Below are 17,797 nucleotides of genomic sequence, written 5' to 3'. Positions count from 1 at the left end.
AACAAAATGCTGGTTTTACCCAAACAACTAGAGATAACCAGAAGAAGAAAGTCAACAAACACTAAGGAATAACCAACACCCCCACAACCAGTGACTTTTGAGGCGGCAATGTTTGTCTCGACTGCAGTGTTATGGTGACTGCCATGGGAGAACTCAGGGCATGTGCTGAATGCTATGCCATAATACGAAGTCAAGTTGCAGACCACCTGGGAATGGAAGGCGCAGCAAGCCAGTCTCTGCACAGCAAATGTGAGGAGGAGAGCAAAAGCAGTCTATGATCTTTCTAACAAAAGAGAAACATTCAGGGACGTACACATACGCATCCTAACTACTTCCCCAGTGTTTAAAAAAAAATAAGGTCCACGATTTTCCTGTTATTTTCTATCTTGCCATATTCATATTTCCTAGGGTTTTGCCTGTTTTTATTAATCAGATTGTTATTCATTTTGATTTAAGAAAGCAAAGGCCTGGGGCGCCTGGGTGGCTTGGTCGGTTAAGCATCCGACTTCAGCTCAGGTCATGATCTCACGGTCCGTGAGTTCGAGCCCTGCGTCGGGCTCTGTGCTGACAGCTCAGAGCCTGGAGCCTGTTTCAGATTCTGTGTCTCCCTCTCTCTGCCCCTCCCCTGTTCATGCTCTGTCTCTGTCTCTGTCTCAAAAACAAACGTTAAAAAAAAAAGAAAAAAAGAAAGCAAAGGCCACAAGCTTTAAAATTTGGACAGCCTGTTCAAGGCTAAAAAAGACTAGGGTATTCTTGATTCTCCTTTTTTATTGTAGTCATTATCCAAATAGTCTGAGTTGCACCTGGATTTTCCAAAATAAGGTTTTAAGTTTCTAGTTTCTGCTTCATTTGCTAATTTTCATATAATTCTTGTGTGGAACTTAAGAACGTATTAGTAATAGAATAATACAGTTCCTGGGGCGCCTGGGTGGCTCAGTCAGTTAAACATCTGACTTCAGCTCAGGTCATGATCTCACGGTTTGTGGGTTTGAGCCCCACATCAGGCTCTGTGCTGACAGCCTGGAGCATGGAGTCTGCTTTGGATTCTATGTCTCCCTCTCTCTCTGCCCCCCAACCCCTGCTTGTGATCTCTCTCTCTCTCTCTCTCAAAAATAAACATTAAAAAAAAAGAAAAAACAGTTCCTGTGCTCAAAGATTATGATCTATAAAAAATAAGATATATATGAATGGTGAATTGTATTGCACACTCCTCTTCATCATCTACTTCCAAATGTTAATTAATGCTCCTTAGGGTCTCAAACTCAATTTCTCATCTAATATAGGATTTCAACCCTATAGCTATCATCTGATAGGCAATCAACCCTGATAGGCAATCATCTGATAGGCCCTATTCTCATCTGAGAGTTAGATATGTGACCCCCTACCAAATTTATTCACCTCAGAGTCCTACAGGCTCTTCAGAACCTACACATCCAAAATGGAACTCATCCTTCCCTTCCCTCTTCCTTGTGTGCTCTCTCCTAATGTGCACATCTTACTGTCAAATCACCTACCAAAACTACATATAGTCTAGTTTTCACTTCCCCTTTCTGATATTCCTTCCCATCTTCTTCAAGATTCTGTCCAAATACCACTTCTTCTATAAAGGTTTCCTTTTTCATGAGGCAAAATTAATCTATTTTCTAGGCTTACAAAACAGTGTTTTCATACAATTACAGCAAATATGTTACTGAGTGACATGAGGCACTTAATTTCTTTCAATTTGCTGTGAATAAACAAGTCATAAAGTTACTTTTAAACACAGTTGTCTTTAATTCTAGGCTTTAAATTTCTTAAGGATGCAAAGCTTATCTTACTCATCTTTATACTCACAGCACCCAATATAATTATTCAATAAACGTTTAGTGAGTGAATGAAGATAAAGAAACATTTCTTACTCTGTAGTTGAATGAATTTTCCAGAGAAGTTACACACTGAGATAAAATGTCTTATATACTACAATCCCTTTGAATTTGGGCCATATTAGAAGGCAGTTTCTTGAGATCAGCATCTGTGAATTAGACCCTGTCAAATCTAGACTTCTTAGGAATAGCCTTGCAATTGTCCTCATTTACACTCTGTGGCCCTTGGCTAAAGTAGGTATTTACATATGCTCTACAAATCTGTCAACTCTCTGTTCTAGAATCCTGAGAGTTTTAAAAAACAAATTCCTAAAAACCACTAGGAGAGGAAATTCCTATTAGAGATTATCTAATCTAAAATCTTCAGGTCTTATTGGGAAGATGGGTTCATTGACTCTATGAAAGTATGGGAAATATTTGTATGCTCACAAAAATAAAATCATAAAGACAATAAACTAAATTAGGGAAATATTAAATAGGTTTTCCAGTAACATTAAGTATTTCATGAGTATTCATCTACCATACTTTGGTACTACATAAACTTCCAAGGATACACTAAATTTTCACAAGAGGGTTATGAGATTGCTTAACTTCCTGCTGATAAAAGCATATTAACGAACCTCACCCACTAGTTGCTAGTCTGTACAAGTGTTCATAACCCTTCTGATTTCATGATTAGGAGTTCAGAGTCCCAGATTTTGCATTAAACGGGAGTCTCAGCTCTCCTCACAGACCTCTTTAGAGTACCATTCTATGACACAGGTTTATTTTTTCTCAAAAACTTTTTATCTTTCCTCAACTTGTCATAGCAAAAATCTCTACTGCTTGTTTTAGATCTCTTTTTTATTACCAACTGCCAGTTCCTTCTGTACCAAATGCCAGTTTCTTTTTTTCCTAATTATTCCCAAAATCAAGGACTTATAAGTCACATATATTAAGAGTAAAATTCACACAGTTGCTAAAGCACACATTAAAAAAAAGTATGTATTAGAACTTCACATAAGAGAGAAACTGTGCTTGAGTCAGGGTTTCTATACTGAGGTTAGTGCTCTTATATATTTGACACGTCCAAGGTCCTTCAATGGCATGCTAAGGATCAGGGATTTCCAAATACAACTGATTTAGAGTCTAAGCTTTTGATACCATGTTCATTTGTCTTCTTTCCTTTCCATAATTCAATTGAACGTGAAACTGACTGATCAAACATTCTCTTATTGCTACATTAATTGAAATGAGATCAGCCAATATGAAAGAAAAATTTGAAAGTATGTAACATTTATAGGTCAGACGAAACCAAGATAACCTGAGAATGAGTCTATGCCCTATATTAATAGAAAACAAAGTACTGGCAAAAATAACATTTATTTGCATAATTACTTTTTCAGAAACGCTAAAACACATACTTTGCCTCGATGTCAGCTTTCTCCCGTACTGCATGAGCCATCTGTTCAGTCTCAAAGTACTTCTTTTTGCCTTTAGCTAAATCTTTCACCGTCTCTTGTAATTCAGTTTGGATCTTCGTCAACTGGTCCACACACTGTAAAATACAAAGTACAATTATTATGATATTAGTTTTCAGGCTTACCGAAAATGAATTTGTCCTAAGGACTATGCACCATGCCCTCAGGATGGAAACCCAGGAGAAAAATCAGCACTTTAGTCTCCGTCAAATTGTAAATTAAAATCCAGTGAACAGCTGGTACTCCCATCTCAAGTAAGGTATTGAATATTGTCCCAGTTTGCTTAACAACTCTGCTTTGAGAAATAACCACAGTGCCGCTGATAACTGACAGTAAGGTAAAGCAAAAGAAAAGCAACAATGAAAATGCTTTTATTATTGGAGATTTCATGGCAATAAAGGCAAAAGAACAAAGCAATTCTGTATTTCTTCATAATTCTTGCACAGGGGCCATACTAATCTTCTCTGTATCATTCCAATTTTAGTATATGTGCTGCCAAAGTGAGCACTCTTCATAATCTTAATAAAGTCTCTACATGTTTGGGGAACTGACGGTGCAAAGGTAGAGAAGAATTCTACTCGGGGAAAGAAGGAATGAAATCTGACAAGTCTGACATTAAGTCCGAGATGGAGAAGCAAGAAACCTGGGTACCACATAACAGTTACTACTCAAAATTACTGCCAGCTCAACTCTTTGGATACACCTATACACTCTGAGAGAAGGGACAGACATAATTAACTCGAAGAAATGTTTAATCAATAAATTTTTATAACATACTTGGGCCAAAGTAACATTGCTTTGGAACTCTTCTGGATATCCAAAGGGGAAACATTTTTCCCAGTTTGAAACAAACCACTGAAAAGTTTTGCCAGCCTGAGACAAATTTAGGGAAGCTCTCACTGAAAAACTTCTGAGCCTGAAATAGTATTTAGTGGAGACTGACAAACTCAGCAAAGTAGGAGGAGATATTGGTGAGGGACTACTGTGCCAGGCTGAACAGCATGGAGTAGATAGAGCAAGGACACTGGAATAGCATAGATAAAGCACAAACTTACACATGTGACATATAGGCTAGAGTTTCCCAGAAATTATTAGGTGTTAAGAAAGGGACAACTTTGGGGTGCCTGGGTGGCTCAGTCAGTTGAGTGTCCAACTTCAGCTCAGGTCATGATCTCACGGTTCATAGGTTCGAGCCCTGCGTCAGGCTCTGTGTTGACAGCTAAGAGCCTGGAGCCTGCTTTGGATTCTGTGTGTGTCTCTCTTTCTCTGCTGCCCCCCCCACTTGTGCTCTCTCTTGAAAATAAATAAACAAATATTAAAAAAATAAAAAGGGACTACTTTACAGAAAGTGCAAAACCTGGAAGGATCTCTATGGGCATATTTACTGAGCACTTATCAAGTGTCAGGCTGTGAATAAAGGGTTAAAAAGCCACCTCTTTCTCCTCTGCATGAAAACTGGACCCTTGCTTAACTTTCTAGGTCTCTGTTTCAACAGAAACCTGATGAAGACACAATGTCAACTGTGTTATTTGGTAACACTGCTTATGAACCCGACAGGCAAACTGCATCAAAGTACAAATGAACTATAAATATCTGGTGGAGAAGCGCTGGCTTTAGGCTTTTTTGAGTATCGTAATTCCTGTGTCTGGATGTGTCCTTCTCATAGACTTTGGAAGCTCTGTCTGTAAAGTTGTCATAAGAGCTTTTAGTCTCCTTTAGGGCCTGTGGCTACCCCTGTACATTCTCTCTCATTCTCTTGCCCTAGATCTCTTACCTGAGGAACCAAACAGAATAACCGTGGTTGGCTATGTAGACTGAGACATACACCAGTGAAAGAACTAAATACTAGCACTAGATGCTGCCCTGCTGGTTAACTGTGTTCCCTGTTCTAATGTCCTTCTAAGTTAACCTCATACCAGGTACGGCCTACAATAATCATGACAGTCTCAATGTTTCGTTAAACTTAAGAAGACTCCCTATGGGCACATAGGCAGAATGCACTAAGTTTAGTACTTTATAAATATTATCACATTTACTCTTCCAAATGACTCTGGTAAAAGTGTTCATACTAGTCCTATTTTAGGTTAAGGAAATAGACTTAAAGTGGTTAAATAATTTACCCGAAGTCATAAAGTGAGAAAGTGATGCTATCATTTACCATGTTAATCCATTATAGTACCTACCCCAGTTTTGTGACAACTCATGTAGAGATACTTTATCTTAAAATAGTAAGCTTTAAAAAAATTGATATGTAATCCACATACCACAAAATTCATCCTTTAAAAGTATACAATTTGGTGGGTTTTAGTATATTTATAAGGTTGTACAACCATTTACCACTGTCTAATTCCAGAACATTTCATCACCCAAAAAAGAAACCCCATACCGATTAGCAGTCACTCCTCATTTTCCCCTATCCCTAGTCCCTGGAAACCACTAATCTACTTTCTGTCTCTATGAATTTCCTGCATTTCATTTATCAATGGAATCATGTAACTATGTGGTCTTATATGTCCTAAGTCCTCACATAATGTATTTAGGGTTCATCTATGTTGTATCATGTGTTATTTCTCCATTTCTTTTTATGGCTGAATAATATTTCATTTTATAGATACACTAAAATAGTAAGCTTTTATCTTGTAGAAAAAATCTGTCTTTCCCTTTAATTTTTAATAGTCCTTATCATAAATAAACCTCTTGTTTATTTATTTACTTTGAGAGAGAGCGTGCATGTGCATGTGCATGAACGGGAAAGGGGCAGAGAGAGAGAGACTTCCAAGCAGGTTCTGTGCAACCTGACAGGAGGCTCAAACTCACAAACTGTGAGATCATGACCTGAACTGAAATAAAGAGTTGGATGTTTAACTGACTGGATTACCCAGCACCTCAACAAACCTCTTGTAAGAGCATGCGGCTCTTGATCTTGGGATCATGAGTTTGGGCCCGTGTTGGGCATACATACATACATACATACAAATAAAAATAAGAACCAAAAACTGGGGCATGGTCTGAAAACCATGTTTAATGGGAAAATGAGACAGATTATTTAAAAGAGGAGTCAGGTATAAGGCATTTATAACCAAAATGTTCATCCAAAACAATAGAGCTTGACAACTCAGAAAAACTAATCAATGAAGGGAAGCTTAAGAATTGTGTGGTGATTTACATGGACGGAAAGGGTCTGCTAAGTTGAACATTTCGAGAGGAAACTAAACACAGTTGGTCAAAGCTTTTCATGTGGATTGCACATTATGTGGCTAGGATATCAGTATATTCACACAAATGAACACCATGGGTACATGAGAACATATGTGCGTACACGTGCACAGACCCACACACAGCCACTCTCTGCTCATATGCCTACCCTTCGAAGGATAAGATGTATCTCTTAGACCTGATTACTTAATTCATTTTCATCTATAAAAGGCTACCAATTAAATTACTTTCTCTATATGTGACAATATCAGGGGGACCTTATGATAGTTCATATCTTTGAAAGGATTTCTCAAAAATCTCATCAGAAAACTCAGGGTGATTCTATTCTTGTTTTTTCTTTCCCTTTACATAAGTTTCTAAGATACTGTTCATCAAATAATATTAGATAGATAGCCCATGTGTACAATGAAGAGATCTTTTATGATCTATTCTTCCCTAGCATTCAGTAAATCCTTAACCAAATGTCTTCCATCACCAAAATGAACTGTTTGAAGTCAGAGTAATTTGAGTTTTTGTCAAATGAAAGTGCTCCGCACACAGCAAAACAAGGACATGCCTCATTTCATTGCACTTTGCTTTCCTGCGCTGCAGATATTGCATTTTTTACAAATTGAAGATTCAAGACTTTAGTGGAAGAACTGTAGATGTGGTGGAAATAGCAAGAGAACTAGAATTTGAAGTAGAGCCTGAAGATGTGTCTGAATTGTTGCAATCTCATGATAAAACTTGAATAGATGGGGAACTGCTTCTTATGGATGAGCAAAGACAGTGGTTTCTCGAGAAGGAATCTACTCCTGGTGAAGACTGTTGAAATGACAATTTAGAATACTACATAATTTTAGTTGATAAAGCAGCAGCAGTGTTTGAGAGGACTGCCTCTAATTGTCAAAGAAGTTCTACTATAGGTAAAATGCTATCAAACATCATCACATGCTGCAGAGAAATTGTGTGTGAAAGGAAGAGTCAATGGATGCAGCAAACTTCGTTGTCTTATTTTTTTTTAATGTTTATTTATTTTTCAGAGAGAGAGAGAGAGAGAGAGAGAGAGAGAGAGAGAACGAGCATGAGCAGGGGAGGGGCAAAGAGAAAGAGGGAGGCACAGAATCTGAAGCAGGCTCCAGGCTCTGAGCTGTCAGCATAGAGTCTGATGTGGGGCTTGAACTCACGAGCTGTGAGATCATGACCTGAGCCGAAGTCAGATGCTTAACTGACTGAGCCACCCAGGGACCCCTTCGTTGTCTTATTTTAAGAAATTGCCACAGCCACACTAGCCTTCAGCAACCACCACCCTGATCATCAGCAGCCACGAACATGAAGGCAAAGACCCTCTATCAGCAATAAGATTATGACTCATTGAAAGTTCAGATGATAGATAGCATTTTTAGCAATAAAGTATTTTTAAATTAAGGTATGTACATTGTGTGTGTGTGTGTGTGTGTGTGTGTTTTTTAGACACAGCTACCACACACTTACAGCCTACAGTATAGGGTAAACATAACTTTTATATACACTGGGAAACCAAAAAATTCATTTGGCTCACTTTACTGCAATATTTGCTTTACTGTAGTGGTATGAAATCAACCCACAATGTTTTTGAGATATGCCTGCACCAAAAATATTTGTTAAATACAAGTCATAAAACTTAATTTGCAAAGAAAAAGATTACCTAGGATTTCCTTTCCAAATTTAGATTAAATTTCTTCATAGGAATCCAGTTTTCTGAGGGGACTAAGTTATATACTTAAAAAGAAGCTTACTTAATAATGCCTATATGTTAAGAAAAGACTTGGTATGGTATAAGCCCAGCTCTTTACCAAGAGTTATCAGCACTGAGCAGACACAGAAATGAATGTACAAGTTTACCTTAAGGATAAGGTATTATATAAAATGGTGACAAACTTGGATACTAGAATTCTAGTGAAGAAATTAAAAGTATGATACCTAAGTATGACACAGATCTTAGAATAAGATATACTTGGCAATAACTTGAAGAGAGGAATAAAAATAAAATAGCAACTTGAGCCAATACACTAAAGTCCCACAAATCAGTAGATTCTCTAACCTAGTAGTCATGTCCTAGAAATTCATGTTAAGGAAGTAACTTCAAAGAAAAAGTTAATTTTTATTGCAGACTTAGTGGTAATGTCCAAAAACAAAGGTATGATTAAATAAAGTAGAATAAATAAAAAATTCATTCAGAAATTAAAAATAGTAAACACAAAGATTGCACAGAAACATGAACAATTAATTAGGAAATAGAATGAAGAAAATGGGATATGCTAAAAAATGATCAATGTATTAATCGTAACTATTGCAAAAACTAAGAAGATAAAAGGAGTAAGATAATTAAGTAGTCTACTAAGGTAAAGGAATTGTATGTATTTTTCTGTAAACTTATTTAAGTATTAAAGTTCAAGCGTTTTTAGAAGATTGCATAGGATTTGGAATTAGGAAGCAGTATATTCAAGTTTCTGCTGTGTTATTTACTACTAAGTCTCTTTAACACTTTTTAGGCTGGGTTTTATCATTTGTAAAATAATAAGATTAATATACCTAACAAGTTGATAGGAAAATCAAATGAGACTATAATGGATACGGTAGCACTTTACAAACTCTAAACTGTTATCCAAATGTAAATCCCAACTATTTCAAAGAAACATAAACTCTAGTTTGCATGAGAAAGATATGAACTAAAGTAGTACTATAATTAATACAATGATGGATGTTAACTGGACTTCTGGACTTAGTATGGCGATCATTTTGCAATATATATATAAATATCAAATCATTACATTATACACCTGAAATTCATGTTATGTGAATTATATCTCAATTTTTAAAAATGGCAAAAGTCTTAGATTATTATGGCTCTTGTTTTGTTTTATAAGCAAATGCCAGCATACAGAAAATCATTTCGAAAAAGCCATAATATTATTCTCGTTATAATCACAATGGACAGACGTTTTATAATTGTAATATGGCTGAATTTACCCCCACGTCTTAGAAAACTGACAAAATAGAGAAAATTTTTAAAATAACATGACCAGGGGCGCCTGGGTGGCTCAGTCGGTTAGGCGGCCGACTTCGGCTCAGGTCATGATCTCACGGTCCGTGAGTTCGAGCCCCGCGTCGGGCTCTGTGCTGACAGCTCAGAGCCTGGAGCCTGTTTCAGATTCTGCGTCTCCCTCTCTCTGACCCTCCCCTGTTCACGCTCTGTCTCTCCCTGTCTCAAAAATAAATAAAACGTTAAAAAAATGTTTAAAAAAAAATAAAATAACATGACCATTAAAATGTTACTGAGGGAAAACAAAATTGGCTGTGATAATGACAAAACAAGTTGTTTCAGACTACCTTCTTCTAGTCTGGAAATTGTAAAAGTTGGACAAAACAGGTTTTTAAAAGATACCAGCACTAAAGAACAATAATATACACTGGACTTACAGGACTATGATATATGGAAGAAGGGAAGCCCAGCTAGGTAAGCTCTACATTTAAGGTGATTTTTTTTTCTTAGGGCATTTGTCCAATCAGGGTACAGAGAAACAGGCAATCTCATTAGATTAAGGAAATAGAGGTCGGAGTTTAACGATGCTACAAGAGGAAAAACTTGAGAGGCTAAATTCTGGAAAGAAGGGTGCTACAGAGAAGCAAGCCCAAAGATCTGTATGCAATTTCCCCGAGTCATCAGTTAACTTCTAAGTGGCATGTATGGGGTAAAATCCCAAGAAATCCAGTAAAGAAGAGCAGCTGAAAGGCTAATAAGCTGAGCAAGTACCAGAGGATCAGAACAGCTACATGATGTTGAGAAGACAGAGGTTAGAGTCAAGTCTTGTCAAAGTAGAAGGGTTTTGGTAGGCACCCTATACCAAAATATGGACAATGGTGAAACAGAACAGCCCTAAGAAAGGCTAAAACCAGACCCTAACAGGATCAAGGTGATCTGACAGTATTCTATCTGCCTGCTAGAAAATTTAACTCTCTTTGGAAATAAAAAACATATTCCAGAGCCTCTATAATTTTTATTCACAATGTCCAGCATTATGAGGCATAACCAAAACCCAAGAAAAACAGTAAACGATAAAAAAAGGCCTTGGGTGCCTGGGTGGCTCAGTCAGTTAAGTGTCTGACTCTTGATTTTGGTTCAGGTCATGGTGTCACCGTTCATGGGATTGAGCCCCATATTGGGCTCTGCACTCACACTCTATTTCTCTCAAAATAAATAAATAAACTTAAAAAAAAAAAAAAAAAGGAGACCTATAGTGATTTCGACAGTGGAATCATGAACCAGAGATCAGGAGTAACCTATTTAAGAGAATAAAGGAAAAACATGGAGAACAACTTCACCAGAAACACAGAATTGGTTTTTAAAAAATAAAATAAAAATTCTAGAACTGAAAAATACATTAAGACTCCAATATATGTTTTAAAAGCAGATTGGAAATAGCTTAAAACACAATATTAATGAACTGTAAGACATTGGTAGAAAATACTCAGACTGAAGTACAGAAAGAAAAAAAAGATGGAAATAGAGAAAATGCATAAAAAGTACAAATGTCATATGAACAAATTCAAAAGGTCTGACAGCACAAAAGTTATAATGGGGAGGCAAATGGAATTACACTGTTGGAAGATTTTTATATTGTGTATAAGGTAGTAAATACTAATTCCAGGTAAACTTTATTAAATTAATTGAAAGTTTGGAGAATAGTATAAGTACCAATTCCAGATAAACTGGACTAAGTCAGGGAGGCATACTGGAGTCTCTAAGGTAACTAGTAAAAGAATAACACAAAATTATAAAATTAAAAAGCTAATAGTAGGGCAAAAATTGTATTTTTTTATTATCAAGTGCAGTGCCTAGCTAGCTCAGACAGTAGAGCACGTGACTCTTGATCTCTAGTTCATGAGTTTAAGCACCATGTTGGGAGTAGAGATTACTTTTAAAAAAAGAAAAGAAAAATGTGAGATTGTTCAATGTCACTAATCATCTGGAAAATGCGAGTCAAAACCACAGTGAGATACTTCATACCTTCTAGGATAGTTATTACATACATATAAAAAAAAAACCCAAAAGATAATAACCATTGGTGAAGTTATGGAGAAACACGAACCCTTATACACAGCTGGGAATGCAAAATGGTGCAATAAGGAAAACAGTATGGCAGTTTCTCAAAAAATTAAAAATAGAACTACTATATGATCCAGCAATCCCACTTCTGAGTATTTATCCACAATAATTGAAATCAGGATCTCAAAGAGATATTAGCACCCCATGTTCACAGCAGCACTATTCACAAAAGCCAAAGTAAGGAAACAATCAAAGTATTGAGCAATGCATGAATGTATAAAAAATGTAGCATATACTAATAGTGGAGTATTATTCAGCCTTAAAAAGGAATGAAATCCTACAATATGCAACAACATAGATGAACCTGCAAGACATTACCCTAAATGAAATAAGCCAGTCACAAAGGAACAAATATTGCATGATTCCACTTACATAAAGTATCTAAAACAGTAAAACTCATGGAAGCAAAGAATAGAATTCTGGTCAGCAGGGGCTGGAAGAAGAGGAAAGAAAGAACTGCTAATCAACCAAAATTTCAGTTATACTAAATGAGTAAACCCAAGATTAGCTGTATAACATTGTGCCTATAGATAACAATACTGTATTGTAGACTTAAAAATCTGTTAAGAAGGTAGATCTCATGTTAGCTGTTATCACACTAAAGTTAAAAAAAAAGAAGAAGAAATGAAAAATACACAATTAATCCAAAAGGCAAAAAAAAAAAAAAATGGGGGAAAGGTTAGAGAAGCAAAGGAAAAAGAATAGATCATTTATTGATCGTATGGAGTCAATTTGTTGTAAAGCTTGGGAAGTACAATTGGAGAAGCCAACTACAGTGGCTATCTGTTGTTTTGCTTGCTCTGTCTTTATTTCCATGGTTTTTCCTTTGGAAATCCATCTCAATTTTCTTTTGGAAAATTATCTTTCCCCATTTTTAGTACATATAGTTTACATGAGGACTGTAAACCCCAACGTGGGGGTCTTGGTAACCCAAGACAGGCCAATGAGCCTCAATTTGGGAAATTTCGTTGGAACTTTTGGGAAAATGCAAAGCGAGGGATTGCTAGCTATAAGATTTATAAATCCTTCATTTGGGGGCCACCATGTGGAGAGTTGCTAAAGAATGAAGCCTTTATGGGAATGCAAGCTGGTGCAGCCACTCTGGAAAACAGTATGGAGATTCCTCAAAAAACTAAAAATAGAACTACCCTACGACCCAGCAATTGCACTACTAGGAATTTATCCACGGGATACAGGTGTGCTATTTCGAAGGGACACATGCACCCCATATTTATAGCAGCACTATCAACAATAGCCAAAGTATGGAAACAGCCCAAATATCCATTGATGGATAAATGGATAAAGAAAATGCGGTATATATACACAATGGAGTATTACTCGGCAATCAAAAAGAATGAAATCTTGCCATTTGTAACTATGTGGATGGAACTGGAGGGTATTATGCTAAGTGAAATTAGTCAGTCAGAGAAAGACAAAAATCATATGACTTCACTCATATGAGGACTTTAAGAGACAAAACAGGGGCGCCTGGGTGGCGCAGTCGGTTAAGCGTCCGACTTCAGCCAGGTCACGATCTCGCGGTCCGTGAGTTCGAGCCCCGCGTCAGGCTCTGGCCTGATGGCTCAGAGCCTGGAGCCTGTTTCTGATTCTGTGTCTCCCTCTCTCTCTGCCCCTCCCCCGTTCATGCTCTGTCTCTCTCTGTCCCAAAAATAAATAAACGTTGAAAAAAAAAATTAAAAAAAAAAAAAAGGGACAAAACAGAAGAACATAGGGGAAGGGAAACAAAAATAATATAAAAGCAGGGAGGGGGACAAAACAGAAGAGACTCATAAATATGGAAAACAGGGTTACTGGAGGGGTTGTGGGGGGGGGCTGGGCTAAATGGGTAAGGGACATTAAGAAATCTACTCCTGAAATCACTGTTGTACTACATGTTAACTAATTTGGATGTAGATTTTAAAAAATAAAAAACAAAATTAAAAAAAAAAAAAGAATGAAGCCTTCAGGGGAAAACAGACCTACTAGATGGAAAGAAGGACTGAATTCTAATACCATCATTTAACCATCTGATCCACCCCTGGAATTTTCAGTTATCCAAGCTAATACATTATTTTCTTGGCTTAAACTAGTTTGAAGTAGGTTTCTGTCATCTGTAATCTCAGAGTTGTAAAGGGTACACCTAATATGTACCTAACATCCAACAACTGCTTAGATGGAACATAAACACCATTTTTTTCCAGCTATAATATAATATAATTCACAGATAAGAGGACTTGTCAAATTTCATCAAACATCCTCTGCCCAGGAACGGTGGTTAAATTCGGGACAGAGACTATTCTCCCAATGGAAGAGAAACTCTTTCAAAATATTCTGATATTGAGAAAAGTAGACTTTTCCAGTAATTCAATTAGATTTGGTCAATGCATTGGCTATGTGAAACGCAGTATTTCCTCCCAGTTAGGAAATTACGCTAGTATAAATTCTCTGCCTCTATCTTCTACCCTCTCTCTGCATACATGTATGTGTTTTATACATACATACATATATACATATATATACACACACACAACACATATTTTCACAACTCAAAAGCATTGTTTGGTCAGTGGTTATGTAATTTTGAAAAGGTAATTTTGAGCTAAAAAAAGGCATTCCTATACAGATATGTTAAAACCAACTGATACTACACAAGTGCTTGAAAGAGATGAAAATTTTATATAAACACAAAATACATTTAACATACTGATTTTATGCTACAAATATCATCTTTGGCAAACAAGGAAAATTAGTTTTTTTAGATTTTGTAAAACAATTTTGAAAATCCAAATGATAATTAGAATTAAAACACTGGATGGTTTTTGAATGACTATTTCCTTAAATGATTACTTTAATATTTTTTAAAGCATTAATACTTCCATAGGAATAATTTAATTACTTATTAGGCATCATAATAATTTGTATTTGTAACTCTATCTCCAAAAAAGGATACAATTCAACTACCTTCAATAGCAAGCACTTCATAAACATATTTAATAGTGATTTTTTTCTATGAATTTTTGATATCTGTATAATCAAAGAAGTAGATCTATTTGAAAACTTTAATTTTATATAACCTATATAATTAAACTTTAGAGTACACCATTTTTGGTAATAAGTTTTCTTATTAGGTGAAAAATAAGAAAATAAGTTTCACATATTTGGTCAAAATGTGTCAACTTCCTTTAAATTATTATGCAAAATGACTCAAGTTAAAAGCAAGATGAATTTTTTCAAGACTTAGTGGGATTAATAACATTTAACTACTTTATTATACACTGAACTATAACAATATTGTACAACTAAGTAAATCTATTTACTTGAATTAGGATGAAAAGTGGTATTTGTAAGAAGTATTCATTGACCTTTTCAGAATATCCAGATTCAAATTATACTCACTTTTGTCAGTTAATAAAACACAGCAGTTAGAAAGAATATGATGAAATAAAAAAATCCTAGTAACATGTTGAAATCAAAAAGTCCATGTTGAAATCAGAAATATTTGTGACCATATAGAAAAGCTCAAGGTGTTAAATGCAATTTAACATAACCTTACAGATTACAAATGGAGCACTTAGATATTAAAATGCATATAAGAAAAGAATAGAAACAATACCCTTTTTAGTTGTTGTTCTTTTAAGCTTCTCACTGTCCTTGCAGGCTCAGAAATGAAGTTTTTATAGTTTTCACATATATTGATCCGAGACTGGGCTACCTGCATTGTTCCCTCAAGAAAAGATTTCCAAACAGGATACATGCTCCTAAATTCAAAGAGGGACAGAAAAGTATTAGGCAGGGAAAAGGAAAAAAGTTGGCTAACCTTATGCTTACTGGCTAGCACTGTGAAACAGAATGGATGTTTTCTTTATAGTTGAAAGTGTATTTATAGTGGTTTATATATATAGGTAGTAAAATTTTTATCATATAAAGGGAGAAACACAACATATACTTTATTCCTTTATATCTCTGCAATGACTATCTTGATTCATTAGCTATTCTTGGTAATGGAGTAAAGGATTGCAATTCCAGACAAAGCTAATGCTATAAAAATTAGTGAATTCAGACTGTCCAGACCTTTCACTGTCTCAGGGTCATCATTGTGGATATCAAGTTTCATTATTTCATTAAGATATTTTCCTAATTTTAGAGATGGGGTAACTGAGCAAGCCTTAGACAGATTTAGAAAATCACCCTAGATCACAAAAGAGTGTGGTAGTACTGAGATATAGATGAAGGTTGAGTACCTCTAAAGTACATTCTCTTTCAACTACATCATATTATTCTCTTACATAAATTGATATAGCTGGAAAAAAATCATAAACAATTGCTTACATACTTGAGAAGTCTATTTCTCTGACAAAAGAGTTCTATGGTAGCAATGTTCTACATCTGTTTCTGTGTTGTAACAATGCTTAGCCAGCATCCTATTGTGGCTTGGAATCATTCCAAGCAATTCCCATCACCTTTACTTGATAAATGTGCTCAGCAATCTCTTGGGAAATTCAAAGAATCATTCATCTTTTGCTTTTTGTAGCTAATGTCCTTTTCAAAGCTTCTCTTCTACTTTGCTAATTCCTTAGTCAGTTCTAGTATGCACCTGCACTAGTTAAACATATTTTATAACTTATCATAACAATGGAGGGTATTTTGTTTTTAAAAAATGAGATGCTTGCACTGATGGATTATAATGTTCATCTCCTAAGATTTTCCTTCTTGTGCCACATGGATTTTCTATTATAGCAATGTATGATACCTTGTGCTACATAAATGCTACTACTTAGAACTAAAAAACCTTGGGGTGCCTGGGTGGCTCAGTTAGTTAAATGTCTGTCCAACTCTTGATTTTGGCTAAGGTCATGATCTCACATTCCTAAGATCGAGCCCCACACTGAGCAGAGAGACAGCCTGCTTAGGATTCTGTCTCTCTCTCTCTCTCTCTCTCTCTCTCTCTGCCCCTCCCAGCCCATGTGCGTGCATGCTCTGTCTCATAAATAAGTTAAACAATAAAAACTAAAAATCATTGTAACTATATTTTTCAAATAAGGAAGTGATTAGTTTATATAGTGGATTAGGTTTTGTAATACATCAAATGAATTAGTTTAGATGGAAATATTCTTTTATTTAACCAGAAGTATATCACATTCCCTTTGGAAAAAAGATTCAGTGTATGGTGCCAGCAAAAGCTGTCAACACAAAAGCAAAATGAATATGAGATGATGGATGTTAACTAAACCTATTGTGGTAATCATTTCACAGTATATGTAAATCAAACCATCAAGCTGTATACCTTAAACTTACAGTGATATATGTCAATTATTTTTCAATAAAGCTGGGGAAAAAAACCCAGCAAAATTAAAGTTGCCCATAGCCTGCATGACAACTGATGGAACCTGGGATGTAAACTCACCACAGCCCCTCCTAAACAGTCCAAACTGTTCAGAGAATGCAGAGAGAAAAATTCAGTACTATGCTTTGTAGTTATTAATTTGCACTTAAAATACATTTTAAAATCATAATTAAAATGAGAAAGAAGCACTATGAAATGTGACAGAAAGGAAGGAAAGAGAAAAGGGAGGGAGGGAGGGAGGGAGGGAGGGAGGAAGGAAGGAAGGAAGGAAGGAAGGAAGGAAGGAAGGAAGGAAAGGTGGGAGGGAGGAAGAAAGGAAAGGTGGAAGGGAGGAAGGAAGGAAAGGTGGGAGGGAGGAAGGGAGGGAGGATCCCTTCATCCAGGCTCTCCTCATAGGGAGCACTCTCTTCCCTTTCAGTCTTCACCTAGTTGACTGTTGTTCATCCCTCAAATCTCAGCTTAAATATAACTTCCTTAGAGAAGCCTTTCATGATCACCACCAACCCAACCCACAGACTCCATCAAGTTCCTGTTATTCGTTACATGGCTCCAGCACTTTTCCTTCAATTATACATATTTTTATGTAATTGTTAGTCAATGTCTGTCACTCTCACTATAGTGAATATTTCATGAAGGTAGGGGTACATGTCTGTCTCACTATTGTATTCCTAGGGCCTAAACACATGGCCTAAGATTTAGAAAGGTTATGAAAATACATATTGCATGAAAAAAATGAATGGATATATGTATTACGAGGACTATACAATAAAAAGAAAAATCCTTGTAA

At 36.0% G+C, this 17,797-nt stretch overlaps 1 protein-coding gene and 1 non-coding gene across 3 annotated transcripts in view; both read right to left on the bottom strand.

Annotated features, from left to right (window-relative positions):
- Positions 1-17,797, bottom strand: part of FCHSD2 (FCH and double SH3 domains 2) — a 310,129-nt gene that overhangs the window by 132,883 nt on the left and 159,449 nt on the right. For both annotated transcript variants that reach the window (XM_047072457.1, XM_047072456.1), the window contains 2 exons: positions 15,280-15,424; positions 3,266-3,399 (listed from right to left, as the gene is read on the bottom strand). In XM_047072457.1, coding sequence (XP_046928413.1) covers positions 3,266-3,399; positions 15,280-15,424 — 279 coding nt within the window. The remainder of the gene's footprint in view (positions 1-3,265; positions 3,400-15,279; positions 15,425-17,797) is intronic.
- Positions 3,725-3,830, bottom strand: LOC124506521 (U6 spliceosomal RNA). The gene has a single exon (XR_006960782.1). It is a non-coding gene; the product is annotated as a U6 spliceosomal RNA (small nuclear RNA).

Source organism: Lynx rufus, unplaced genomic scaffold, assembly GCF_022079265.1.
Source record: "Lynx rufus isolate CCGP_SWC_20201006 ecotype Redwood Valley unplaced genomic scaffold, mLynRuf1.p SCAF_9, whole genome shotgun sequence".
Taxonomy (NCBI): Eukaryota; Metazoa; Chordata; class Mammalia; order Carnivora; family Felidae; genus Lynx; species Lynx rufus.
This window is presented reverse-complemented; position numbering and strand designations above follow the sequence as displayed.